This window comes from Passer domesticus, chromosome 9 (genome assembly GCF_036417665.1).
Source record: "Passer domesticus isolate bPasDom1 chromosome 9, bPasDom1.hap1, whole genome shotgun sequence".
In the NCBI taxonomy this organism is placed as follows: Eukaryota; Metazoa; Chordata; class Aves; order Passeriformes; family Passeridae; genus Passer; species Passer domesticus.
This window is the reverse complement of record NC_087482.1, coordinates 2527688-2540313: the sequence shown is the minus strand read 5'-3', so window position 1 is coordinate 2540313 and position 12626 is coordinate 2527688. Positions and strand designations below refer to the sequence as shown.

At 49.5% G+C, this 12626-nt stretch overlaps 1 protein-coding gene across 1 annotated transcript; it reads right to left on the bottom strand.

The window, feature by feature from the left end:
• Window positions 1–2433: 2433 nt before the first annotated feature.
• LOC135307532 (serine/threonine-protein kinase PAK 1-like) lies at window positions 2434–12204 on the bottom strand. The gene is made up of 8 exons (XM_064431950.1): window positions 12148–12204; window positions 8881–8944; window positions 8015–8063; window positions 6665–6774; window positions 5720–5837; window positions 4786–4885; window positions 4164–4360; window positions 2434–3835 (listed from the first exon to the last, which is right to left on the bottom strand). Exons 4-8 carry the CDS (start codon window positions 6706–6708, stop codon window positions 3557–3559), a joined length of 738 nt encoding a protein of 245 aa, XP_064288020.1. The 5' UTR covers window positions 6709–6774; window positions 8015–8063; window positions 8881–8944; window positions 12148–12204; the 3' UTR covers window positions 2434–3556.
• Window positions 12205–12626: the final 422 nt, after the last annotated feature.

Below are 12626 nucleotides of genomic sequence, written 5' to 3'. Positions count from 1 at the left end.
TCATCATTAATATAGTTGCATTCTGTTTTAATTTGAGGTTTCATGCTATTGCAACAACAGTGTTCCCCAAAATTTTTCATCAGAACTAATTCTTTTTGGGGGTAATTTTGATTAAGGTGAGAAGTTTCCTTCTCCTCTGTTTCTTTTGAGGAATCAAAGTTCTGTGAATTTTTAACATGTACCTCTCTCAAGGCAGCCCGTAATAAATTATTTTCATTTCTTTCTTCATCTAATTGTTTTTGCAAAACTCCAACTAAGTTTTGAAGGGAGTCTATTATAGCATTTCCCTCACTTCTTCGCTTAAAGCGAGTTTCTGTGGCTGCTGTGAGGCAGGCTCCCAAAACTGAGCAGAGGATGGTTTTATCTTTACCAAGTTTAAATTTTGTTTCATGCTGCAAGAACATATTCTACCAACAACATTTTCTAAATTAAACCAATTGTTCTTTGCCCAGGCCTCTCCGCCTGGTGAAGGTTTTGCATTGTGTTTAGCAAGTAGTGTGTAAAATTCAGTTTTTGCCTTGGCACCAAAATCTTCATTCATCTTGTGAAGGGACTAGGGACCACAACAGGGAGGTGTTTTCAGTTACACAATCACACACTGTGTTTTCCCTTCACTCAACTTTTTCCCTGGGTGGCTGAAGAGACAGAGTCAATCTGGGAGGCCCTGCTTAGTTTCTTCAAGGTGTCTCTTCCTTCCCAGACAGTTAAACACTCACACACAGTTGAAGAGACAGAGTCAATCTGGGAGGCCCTGCTTAGTTTCTTCAAGGTGTCTCTTCCTTCCCAGACAGTTAAACACACTCTTACAACAGAAACAGGGGTTTTTTTGTTGTTTTTTTTTTTCCCTTTTGCACCAAGAGATCTTTTGTGATATTCTGGAGACAGAACCCTCAAAAAGAGTTTGGAGAATGCTTTTTCCGCCTTGGTTCGTGCAGTATGCGGGAAATTCGAATCACAGCCCTTGCTTTCTAAATCAGTTCAACCCCTTTCGGGAAACTTGACGGTTTAGGTGCGGCTGCCGTGAAACGTCCTTCCCCTGTTACAAACTACACGTAACCTGCAGACTCCTCCGTCCCCAGAACCCAAGATCCGTGACCCAAGATCCAATTTATGACACGATCCGTCCTAAGGACGTGATTCGTGTAGGTTCTTTTTCACTGATCTCAGGGTGCAAAAACTGACACGACAAGGGGATTTGCAGTAAAATCAAAATACATATACTTTTATTAAATAGCCATAGCAAAGATGCGTTAGAGAGAAGGGGAATGAAGAAAGGAAAAAGAGTAAGGAAAAGCAAAAGAAGAGAGGGAGGGCAAGGAGGTATATAGCTACCAGACGTGCAGATGACAAAGTCCCTCGAAGTCCGGTTGACGAAGAGGCCTGTCGTCCTCATGTCAGGGGAGATCTCAAAGGTATCAGTCAGGTCTAACCTTTTTTATAGTCCTTTTGAAATGGGGGAAGGGGACCCATTTCAAAACAGTCTATTGATAAAGGGTACAAGGAGTCCATCAGTAGTCCATCAGGAACAGGTGTCGTCAGCAGCAGATGTCGTAGGCAGGAACCATTGTCTTCTCGGTCCAGTGGTCGCTTGCAAAACTTGCTCCGGTCCCCACGCATACCTTCCCTCACCCTACGGTGGGGATTTCAGTCTTAGTCCTTTTGGGAAAAGAGGGGAGCTTTTCCAGGTAGGGGTCGCACGTCTCAGTCCTTGAGGGGAGAACCTTCTCCCATCTCAGTCCATCTGTCACGGTGGTTGATGTACGGTGAATGGAGGGTCCTTTTGTGGCGACCTCCGGAAAGGTCATTCCAGAGAGAAAGTCCAGCCAAGTCAGAAGGGTGGAGAAATTCCAGCACTAGCGTTGCTAGGTGATGCAGGCGAAGGAGAGCACACTGCCCCTTCTTGGGTGCAGTGTTCCATGAGTTGAGCAAACACACCCGTAGGCAATAATCTGGCTTGGTGGACCAGACAGACCTGGATTTTCAGAACAGGATCTTTCCCTTTCCCCGGTGGTCTTGGCTTTCATGACGATCGAGAGGCAAAAAATGAGGGAAGTTTCGGACAGACTCTCACACCTTGTCATCTCCTTTGCTTCTTGCATTCCCTTGCTGCAGGGATGGCAGCAATCAGGCTGTCAGAAGAGGCTTAAGAGAGGCTCCGCTGATTGCTGAAATGGATGCTGCCCAAAGGGAAAAAGAAACAAAACAAACCAAATTAAAAGAGACAAAGGAAAAAGGAACCATTTTTCCAAACTGAGTTCCTAACAGGGCTGAGCTGGATTCCTCCAGCACCCAGATATACACAGACATGGGACTGAGGGCACCAGCAGCACGTCTGCCTTCATGTCCAGCATGCTGCTGGCACAGGCAAACACGGCCCAGAACTGCACTAGTCCATTCCTCATGGTGTCGTCACTTGCTGGGTTTTTTGTCCTGCTATCACTGTGGGATTGCTGCTTGCTGTCCTAAGGATTTATTCCTTTCAGGAAAGTCAACAGACTTATTCAAGCTCCTCTTTTCTACAGACATGGGCTCTTTGAGTGTCCAAGAGAGATGTGGGGTATAAGGCATTCCTCAAGAGACTCCCAAGAGCTCTGAAAAATGTTGATCCCACATGTTGATCTCAGGAAAGCTGGACATGCAGGTTTTCAGCAGCAAGCCAGGAGCAAGGACACAAGCATCAGGGTGCAGATGTGCTCAGCTCTGGTTTGCAGGAAGAGCAGTGTCTGCCTCAGCACACCCCACTCCCTCCTGTGCTGGCTGGCATCTTCCTTCACAGCAGGCACAGCCAAGGAAGTGGCCTGGTCACCAGCTCCTTGTCTGCCACCAAACCTGGCAGCAAAGCCACAGCCATTCTCATCTACTTGATGGGGCAAGGCAGCACATGGGGCTGGCACAAATCCTGCACAGCTGTGCCTGTTTGGCTGGCAGAAACCTCCAAGGGTGGGCCAGGCGGGACAAGCTGGGTGCTCTCGGATGCTCACAGTGAGCTCCACCCCAGCTCCCCCATTCCCACAGACCAATCTAAAACCGCTTGGCAGGGACTGCTTTCATTGTGTTCCTCAAGCCCCATCCCCAGCATTGCAATACTTCAGTTCCTTTGCTACCAGGCAAACCTGAATACAGCACCTGAGAGCAAAAGAGGGACACAGAAATGACCAGAAGGTGGGAGCTCTCCTCTGAGGAAGGGCTGGGAGCCTTGTGCCTGTTTATCCTGGAGAAGAGCAAGCCCCAAGGAGACTTTTCAATATTTTCAGGGACTTCTAGGAAAGTTGGGGACATTTCTTTTAGCAGGACTAATTGCAAGAGGACAAGGGGGAACGGCTTTAAGCTAAAAGACACTCAATTCAGATTGGCTCTGAGGAAGAAACTGTTTGTGAGGAGAGTGCTGGAACACTGGCACAGGCTGCCCAGAGAGCTGGGAGGAGCCCCAACCCAGCAACATTCAAGCTCCGCTTGGTTGGCCCTCTGAACAACCTGATCTACTTGAAGATGTCCTTGCCAGTGGCTGGAGTTCTGGGCTAGATGACCTTCACTGGGCCCTTCTAACCTCAAGCAGTCAAGATCCTACTTGGTTTTCATTTGAAAAGCACCCAGAGTGGAGATTACTCTGTGGGGGGCCCATCTGATTCCCTGGAGTTTGGCCAAGGAGCAAACCCTGGCAAGGAACAGCTGTTTGGCCCGCAGCCGCTTTGCCTTGTACCTGCAGAAGTTCCTTGGCAGAGCCTCGCCTGTCCACATCCATCTGCAGGCAGCAGCCCAGAAATTCATACAAGCCAGGGGGTAGCCTGAGCTGGTGCAGATTTGGAACCCCTTGCTTGCCTATCAGGTAGCTGGCCTGAGGCAAAAGGAAACATGAGACTCTATGTGATTCTTCCATATCCTTCAGGGATATCACCTAGACCCCATCTTTAAAACTCCACTCTGCAGTGGCAATTTCTTGCCCAGCAGATGCTTAGAGATGAGCCTTCTCTCCCAAAGGAAAAAAGGCCCCAGTGCAGCCCCAGCTATTCCAGCACCAGGTCTTGCCTTGACGGCTGATGTGAGCCCCAGAGACCTTTTTTGAAGTGGCCCTTGGTGGAAGCACTTCAAGCTGTGGGAATGGGATTTTCTCTAATGGACTGAGAGCAGAAGGACACGACTATCTGAGCACATTTCCACCTTACCTTGACACTGGTCTCCTGCATATAAGGAGCCTCTCCTGTGGCCATTTCTATTCCCACAATCCCAAGGGACCAGGTGTCCACTTTGGGGCCGTAAGGCTCTCTTCTCACCACCTCGGGTGCCATCCAGTAAGTGGTCCCGACCATCGACCTCCGTTTCCTGTGCTCAGGGCTGAGCACAGCACAGAGGCCAAAATCAGCTGAGGAGGAAAACAAACACTGCTTCAAGTAGGAAACCAAGGAAAAGGGCTTCTCACTCTCAGTCCCAGAACGCAGTGCTTAATGGAGCTGGAAAAGCAGCTGGGCTCTCCTTCCTCAGGGCTGCAGCCAAGGACATGGGCAATTGTACAGGTAACAACCTGCCCAGGATTCCCACAAAACCTTGGCTTTTCCTCATTGCCCTGAACGTTTACACTGTAAATCTCTCCCTTTGGAAGGAACACCCACAAACCAAAGTTACTCTGGATACCTGGTTGCTCTCTAGACCACTCAGCACCTTCCAGCTGCGGCCTGGGCTTGCACAGCGCTCCCTGCACTCTCAGCAGCCACTGCTGGCACCCGGCACCTCTCCAAAGCAGCCCCACACCGCCTCCCCGCAGCGCTGCGCCTCAGCAGGAATACCCACCCAGCTTGACGGAGCCATCCAGGCCCAGAAGGATGTTGTCACTTTTGATGTCTCTGTGGATCACCTGCTTGGCATGAAGGAAAGCCAGGCCTTGCAGGCACTGCCAGGGGAAAAAGAAACAGGCGGCCAAAAGTTACCCTGATCTGATTTCATCACATGAAAAAGGAGGCTGCTCCTGAAGATTCTCAGATCTCCAAGGAGCAGTGAGTTCTGGCAAGAGGAAGAGCTTGCTGCTGCAGCACTAGGAGAGCAGGATCTTTCCAAGGGAAGGCATATTAGCTTTGGAGGGGGAAGCATCAGTCAGTCGTTGCTCCAGACTGTTCCCTGCAAAGCCAGTCAGAATGAGCGCTGCTGCAGCGGATGCGCTCTCCCCGTCCGGACGACAAACAATGGTTTGCCAAAAGAGGAAAACGTCCCTGCCTTGGATACCAAGGGGATCACTGTCGGGCTGGAGACTGGAGGACAAGGGTTCTATGGCTGCCTCAACAGCAGACTTGGAAGTAGCTCTTTTGTCAGTTTGCAGCAGCAAGCACCATGCTGGGTGCCGTGCCATCCTTTGGAGTGGAGACCTGTGACAGATGAGTCTCTCTTTGGCTTGGCCTCTGGTTTAAAACTCTCACAGCAGCACCTTTGCACTTACAGGCAAAGAAGGCAGTGCAGAAAGGCTCTGGGCAAAGGCTTGGGGAGGCAAAGTGCAGAACAGAAAATAAAAAGGAAAAAGAGACAGAGAGTTCAATGATAGTGGATAAGAGTGAAGAACAGAGTACAGGAAGGGCAGGGACACTGGCAGGCAGTTCAGTCCAGATGCTCTTTCTTCTCTGAAGCAGAAGAGCAACACAGAAAGAAAGCTCTGAACATGGAATCACTCACTTTGCAGTGCTTTCAAAGGACTAGCCTTGTCCAAGCCATCCCAAGCACAAGCAGGACCCCTTACCTCCCGACACACTGTTGCTATGTGTCCTACAGCCATCCTTCTCACGGTGACCACATCAGCTAAGGAGCCTCCATCCATATATTCCAACACCAGCAGGACAGCCTCATCCACAAGGTAGCTGCAAGAGGAAAGCAACAGCGTGGAGCTGAACGTGCACAGCTAAATTGCTGTGGGGAAGAAAAGACTACAGCTGAGTTTTGTTTCCAGGTCACTGGTAAATGAAGATGGAATCAAATGAAGACACACTCCACCTAGGCTAGCCAGTGCCTGCCATCTGTGCCACCTAAAGGAGGAAGGCACATCCATGGAAAAGGAGACGGCTTAGGTGGCAAGCAGTGGGAAAAGGAGGTTCAGTGAGGAAAAAGATAAATCTGGAAGTGGACACATCCCAGCAGCTGCTTCATCATCTTCAGACACAAATTGCACCATTCCCTCCAGCAGCAAGGAGACACAGTTTTCACAGCTTTTACTAAAGGCAAGTGGTTGTGCAGCACTGCCAACACCCTTTGGAAAACCTTGCAGAAAGGACAGTCACAAACAGGAAAACAATTTCAGACCTGGCAAATTATGTGTCTCCTAGCCTAGTCTTTTGGCATGCAAGGCTATGGAAAATAGTGGGAACAGCACAAGGTGCATAACCTCTGGCATGTTTTCTCCTCCAACACTTAGAAAAAATCATGCCCCAAACCAGCAAAACCACATGCAGCAAGTGAACATACAGGCTGCTGGCTTAGTAAGAGAGCCAGGTTTCTGAGAGCAATCTTCAAGCTGTTTATGTCAGGAAGCATTCATGGGGACAGAATGCAAACTCCTCCCATGCCTGGTGCAGGAGTGGATTGATGTTCATTGAAAGATCCATTTTCTGCCAGTGGCTAAAGAGCTTTTAAATCTTTGCCTTGCAAGTATGGAAATGAACATTCCCAGAAAATCACCAGAACTACTTACCTTTCTAAGTAGCTGACAATATTGGCGTTCTTATTTTCTCTCATGAGCAGGATTTCTTTTAATACTCCCTCACAGCCCTGGTGCTGGAGATAAAGTTCCTTTACAGCCACCTACAATGACATTCAAAAGCTCTTAGGGACAGACATGACCAGAGCCTCTTTCTCTGGCACTCATGGGCCTGGATGCCTTGTCACCTCGGAAAAAAGGGACTCTAAACCATCAACCACAAAGAGCTAACACCACCCTCTGCACCTGCAGGCTTCTCAAACAGACTTTATTTAGCACTACTATTATCATTTACACACGCTTTGGAAGCCAAAAGTAATTTTTCTCCTGTGAAGAGATGGCTGCCAATTCAATTGTGTGCCAGAGTAAACACATAAAACATGATGGGGAAAATGCTGTCAAAAAAGAACTGCAAAGCGACTCAAGGTAAAGTTACAATCCCAGCACATCCTCACTTCTTCAGTTTGGCTTTTGCAACTTTGAAGAACAATCTTTAGACTTGAAATTATTGAATGGGTTTAAAAATGAATACCCCTTTCTGTGGTACACTATGGATGTGCCCCAGGTTCTAAGTACAGGGCTTGGGGCTTTTGGACGCCTCCAAGACCTCCCTCCAAGTGCAGTTCCTGAGCACAGCTCTGCAGCTGGATAAGGAACTACCTTCTCTAATTCCTTACTATTAAGGAAGATGGAATGTATTTCCTGAGAGTCAAAAAGGAGAATTCAGGACTTGGAACTTCTAGCCCCAAAGAGCAGCAAGACTCTCCAAGACACCACCATGCCTGTTCAGAACAGAGAGCATCTCTCTAGTGGAACACAGGATCAACACAAGGTTGTATTATTTAAGGCTCTTCATCAACTTCTTCTCATTCATCTGTGCACGTGTCTCTGTGTGTGTGTGTGTGTGTAGGTGTGTGTGTATGTGAACTAGGTTCCCTAGGACTGAAAGGCAAAACTGTGCTCCAGACAAGATCTCTCTTTCTGAAGGGCTTGCATTGTATTTTCCAACTGAATCACGTGATAGAAAACAAAATATCTGTGTCTGATCCTGGGCTTAAGAGGAATTGGGCTGGAATGATGGCTCTTGCCATCAGCTAATCTATGCACATTTATCCAGTAAGTCCAAGCTAGCGTGTCCTCTGAAAGACACCACGGCCATCCTTGCATTCATTCAGGTAGGTAGGAAGGACAAAGTCTGTCCCAAATGCATTTTGCAGCCTGCCTCTAGACAGACTGCTTCTGCAGAACAGCCTCTGCAGCAAAGACAGGCGGCCCAAAGCTCTGGCCACAGATCACATCACAGGGAAAGCACTCAAGAGCTGCAAGATCTGCACGGGCACTCACCGCTTGTCCTGTGGCAGTGTCGAAGGCCTTATAAACAGCTCCAAAGCCCCTAGAATCAGAACAGTGGCAAGAACAGAGAAGTTGTTCAGTGCTGAGGAGCAAAAGGCAGCCCAGGCAGGAGCTCTGTGCTGCCTGCAGTGTCTCTAAAACACTGGGCTTTGTCTACTCTTCAGCCAAGGGCACAGCAGCCCAGCAGCCGTCTGCCATGCAGAGTGTCCAAGAGAAAAGCTGGCTCCCACAGGAAGAAAAAGGGCTGCTAGAATTCTCCAATACACACACTAACTTATGCATGTGGGGGGGGTTTCTTTGCCTTTTTCTTCTTGTATCTCTGCCTGTGACGTGCCTTTCCAGGCAATGAAACACACAGTGCTGCTGGGCCTTCTCACTGCTCTCCTTTCATCCTACCTGCCAAACTCAGGCAATGCCACACAGCCTTTCTTATTTTCCTGACCACTGAATATTGTTTCCAGAAAAATACTACTAAGAAATGCTACTGAGAGCTGTTATCTGACAGCTGTCTGGTGGGAAACAACACACAAAACCTGCTCTCTCAGCTTTTCCTTCCTTCATGAGTGTGGCCATATTACTTTGAATCATACAAAACCATGTCTCCTGGGAAAATAGGCAAACTGGTGCCCCATCTTGGAGGGACAGGAGGGCTTCCAGGTCCTGCTCCTTGAGGCAGTCAAGACATTGTCAGCATCCAGTCATCTTTGATGATGCCTTGTACTGCCTCAGTAGTGAGACAGGGACAATCTGGAGCCAGGCTCTGAAGATGCTTGCAGCTTGCCTGACTTCCCACATGCTATTGCACCACCAAAATTCCTGGCCTGTGGTTCTGTAGAAATAAGTGTGGCTGCACTCACCCACTGCCAAGATGTTCCCATCCAGTGTACTTCTTTTCTGGATCTTCCACACTCACCACACACCCTGAAAGAAACAAAATGCAAGAAGCAAAGTTCAAAACAGAGAGATTGAGCTTGCAGGAGATCTGAAACCCAGCTCCACTCTCTGGGGCTCTGAGCAATTTGTGGTCTTTTGGCTAACGATAACATCAACAAGAACAACAACAACAGCAGCCCCAGCAAAACAGGCAGCTCTGCACAGAGTCTGATTCTCCCACACTCCTTTGCAGGGTTGCCTTGAGGGGAAACTAAGCCCATGGAAAAACCATCAGAGCAGACAGAAATCAGAAGACAAACAGGCACCAAGGCAAGCGGCTGTCATCTACAAATGGGAAGGAGGGCTGAAAAATCAGGAGCCTTCATTTTCTTGGGAAGAAACACTCTCTTGGGAGATTCAGCACAAGATTACATACTTCCAAAGATTCAGTGCACCCTGGGATCTGGGATGAATTTTTATCAACATCTGCTTTTTGCAGAGCAGAAAGAATATTGCAAAGTGAATTCCAGGAGAGGAGGGGATGTTCCCTTCCTCTCAGCAGTTTGCCTAAAGAATGCCTTGACATTTTCAGAGAACAGCAGCTCATGCTACATCCAAGAACAATGACTCTAAGAATTAGAACACTTTTCATTTAGGAGCAGGCTAAGTTCTGAAGATCACTTTGCCCGTTCCTCATTTAGTGAAGAACTACAAGTGCTGGTCTTCAGCCTGGGCTGCAGCAGCCACGGGCACTGGACTTGGCCCCTTGAACAGCACCCACGTGCCCCATCTTCCCAAAGGGCACAGCCCAGACGGGTCACAAGGACAGCGCCGGTCCTCAGGCGCTGCCGTGACACAGACACCTGCACAAAGGAGATGCTGATCCTCTCACCAGCCCAGGCAAAGCTGCAGCAACGGGGCAGCAGCTGCAACCCCACAGCTGAGGAAGGCTCCAGCCCCTGCAGGCACAGCAGCTGTCAGTGGCAGGGCAGGTATGACAAAAAGCTTGGCAAAGCCTACGAACGGCCACTGACAGCCACTGTCAAGAAGCCAGAGGCACACCCAGCTCTGTTACAAGCTGTTGACCCCACTCAAGACAGAACATGGTTGTCTTTCTCTTCAGACCCACGGAGGAGTCAATCAATCCACCTTTTGTCCCAGCAGCTGATGGCAGACACTGAGTAAACTGGGCTCTGCTCTGTGCCTGACCCGTCAGTCCCTGACAGCACTGCACTGGCAGCCCTTACTAGTTGTAAGAAGCAACTCAGCTCTACTGCAGAGTCACCAAGGCCTTGGTGTGCTTTCCTCAAGTGCAGGAATCTGTGCAGGGATTGAGGCCAATGCTTAGTATTCCAAGAGTGTTTATCAGCTGGGCATTAGCAGTGACAAAGTGCCTGGTACTGCAGGAACATGCAGCAGAGGGGCTGCAGGCTTCCTCCCGAGAATTGCCTGCAGGGCACTTCTATCTGGAAATGCCACATGGATGTGTCTCTTTGATGCATCTTCCTAGGCATACAACTAAAATATCAAACAGGGATTGTCAAAAAAAGTGTGGTGGTTTTCTTCTTTTGGGGCACTTTGAAAACAACTCTTCCTATCTGATACCTCGGGATTGTTCTAACAATGTAACATTTTAACTTTTAGGGCACATTGAAAAGACCTCTTCCTCTCTTATTTGTGCTATCATTTGATGTTCTCATCCAGAAGGTCAGGCTAACCAAAATGTAGAATTCTTATCAAACCCAAACTGTAGAAGGAACAGTAGAAGTACTAACAGTCATAAAAACAACACCAGCATTAAACCAGCCCCACAGACAACCAAGTTCTGGGAAGTATTTTGTCTCCAATGACTGGTGACAGGTCAGGAGTCTAAAAGGAATCCAGGAAGCCAAGTGTTCTCATCAGTTTGGCCAGACTAGCACACACACCTTCACGGAGGCATTGGCTGGGTTGCAGCCTTCTGCTGCTTGCAAAACAATCCCTGCTTTTGTCTTCACTGCACAGGGAAGCTCAGGCAAAGCCCACCCACTCCCAGCTACCCTCAAAGGCAAAAGGAATGCCTCAAAGTGCTGCCTGGCTGCCCCCAAGCACAACACTGGCCTCTGTAGAGATCCACAATATCTGTCTTGTTGCCATGATAATTTAGGGAAAAAGCCTCTGCTAGGATTTTTCCTGTCCTGAAGAGCTGAGAGCCTCAGGAAAGAAATGTAAACAATGGCTATCTGCTGCTGTGGAATGCCACGGGTGCATCTTCCATTAGTTCGTGTAGATTGTTTTCAATCAGTGACCAATCACAGCCAACTGTGCCAAGGCTGTGAGCAGTCACAGGTTTTTGTTATTGATTCCTATTCTATTCTTGTCTTGGTAGCCTTCTGATCTTCTTCTCTCTGTTCTTTTAGTATAGTTGTAATGTAGTATTTTAGTATAATATATAACATAATAAATCAGCCTTCTGATGAAAATGGAGTCAAGCCTTGTGTCCTCGCACCAGGGATCTCAGTCTAAGCAAGAATTGGTGACCCCTGGACGTGTGAAACTGATGGTCACCCCAAGAGTGACCATGGAATCTAGCCTGGAGCTGAAGAAACGAGACCCTGAAGATGGGCAGAGTTCACAGCCAAGGCAAACAGGAGAACCTGTTGGACTTTCCTGGAGATTGTGTCCAGAGACCGCAGAGCAGCAGAGCTGCACAGCTGGATCCACAAGGACACTGTCTAAAGGTACTGTTATTTTTTCCCTTCCTGAAGATCCTGCCATTCGCAAAAGGTGGGAGGAAAGTTGGAAAAATGTACCTTCGGAAGCTCAGGTTCCGTTTACTGCGTCAGAGGAGAAAGTTATTAAACTCTGGTGCAGATGGGGATGCAGGGACAGAATTCCTCAATGTATGTTGGAGAGACGGTGTTATGAGTTCTTCAGATGGGCAAAATTTCATAGATTTATTACAAATGTCATAGACTCCCTTGATTTAGGTTTTTGGGAGTTCATGGACGCTCTTTTTAGGTGGACAATAGTCCAGCGTGTTTCATCCCCAATGATGCATGCAGTGCACGTACTGATTTATGGCGTTATCTTGAAATGGGGACGGGCTGCGGGGGACATCATGGCTCGGGAGCGCAGTCGCGTTCTGTCCCCGCCAGCTTCGGCACGAGAGAAGCCTCTCAAAGAAGACGAACCGCGAGTTTGCATTCCCCCCGCACTGCCCACAGCTGAGCAAAAGTTTTTCTCCGCTCCCTTGGAGCAAACAGATCTACCTTCCCCCCCCGCTCCTTCTCTTGGGGGGGATGAAAAACCGAACCCGCCGCTTTCCGGGCCGGCCCCGCCCGCTTCGCCGCGAAATTCTCCGCTTCCCCCACCCCGGGAGGGAGCGGATCCGGCTCCGCCTCAGCCAGCCCCGCGGGAGGCGCCGGACCCCGCGGCTCCGCCTCAGCCAGCCCCGCGGGAGGCGCCGGACCCCGCGGCTCCGCCTCAGCCAGCCCCGCGGGAGGCGCCGGACCCCGCGGCTCCGCCTCAGCCGGCTCCGCCCGCGGCCCCGCAGCCGCCCGGGCCAGCTCCGCCGGCTCTGATGACTGCGCCTGCGCCGCGGCACCCGGAACCGCCTCCCGCCGATCCGCCCGTGTTGCCAGGCAGCGCGATCAACAACAGTGATTCCCCGGCTGTGCTGCTGCTCCCGGGAGCTGCAGGAGCTGCCTCCGTGTCTTCTTTCTCTGCATCCCAGCCGGCAACTGAATTC

What these genes read in the sequence shown, in the direction of transcription:
- LOC135307532 (XM_064431950.1), bottom strand. Translation starts at nt 6,708, where the DNA reads ATGAGAGAAAATAAGAACGCCAATATTGTCAGCTACTTAGAAAG. An exon ending in TAGCAACAGTGTGTCGGGAG is followed by an intron (nt 4,886 to 5,719) that starts GTAAGGGGTCCT and finishes TTCCCCTGGCAG; the next exon opens with TGCCTGCAAGGCCTGGCTTT. An exon ending in GGATGGCTCCGTCAAGCTGG is followed by an intron (nt 4,361 to 4,785) that starts GTGGGTATTCCT and finishes TTTCCTCCTCAG; the next exon opens with CTGATTTTGGCCTCTGTGCT.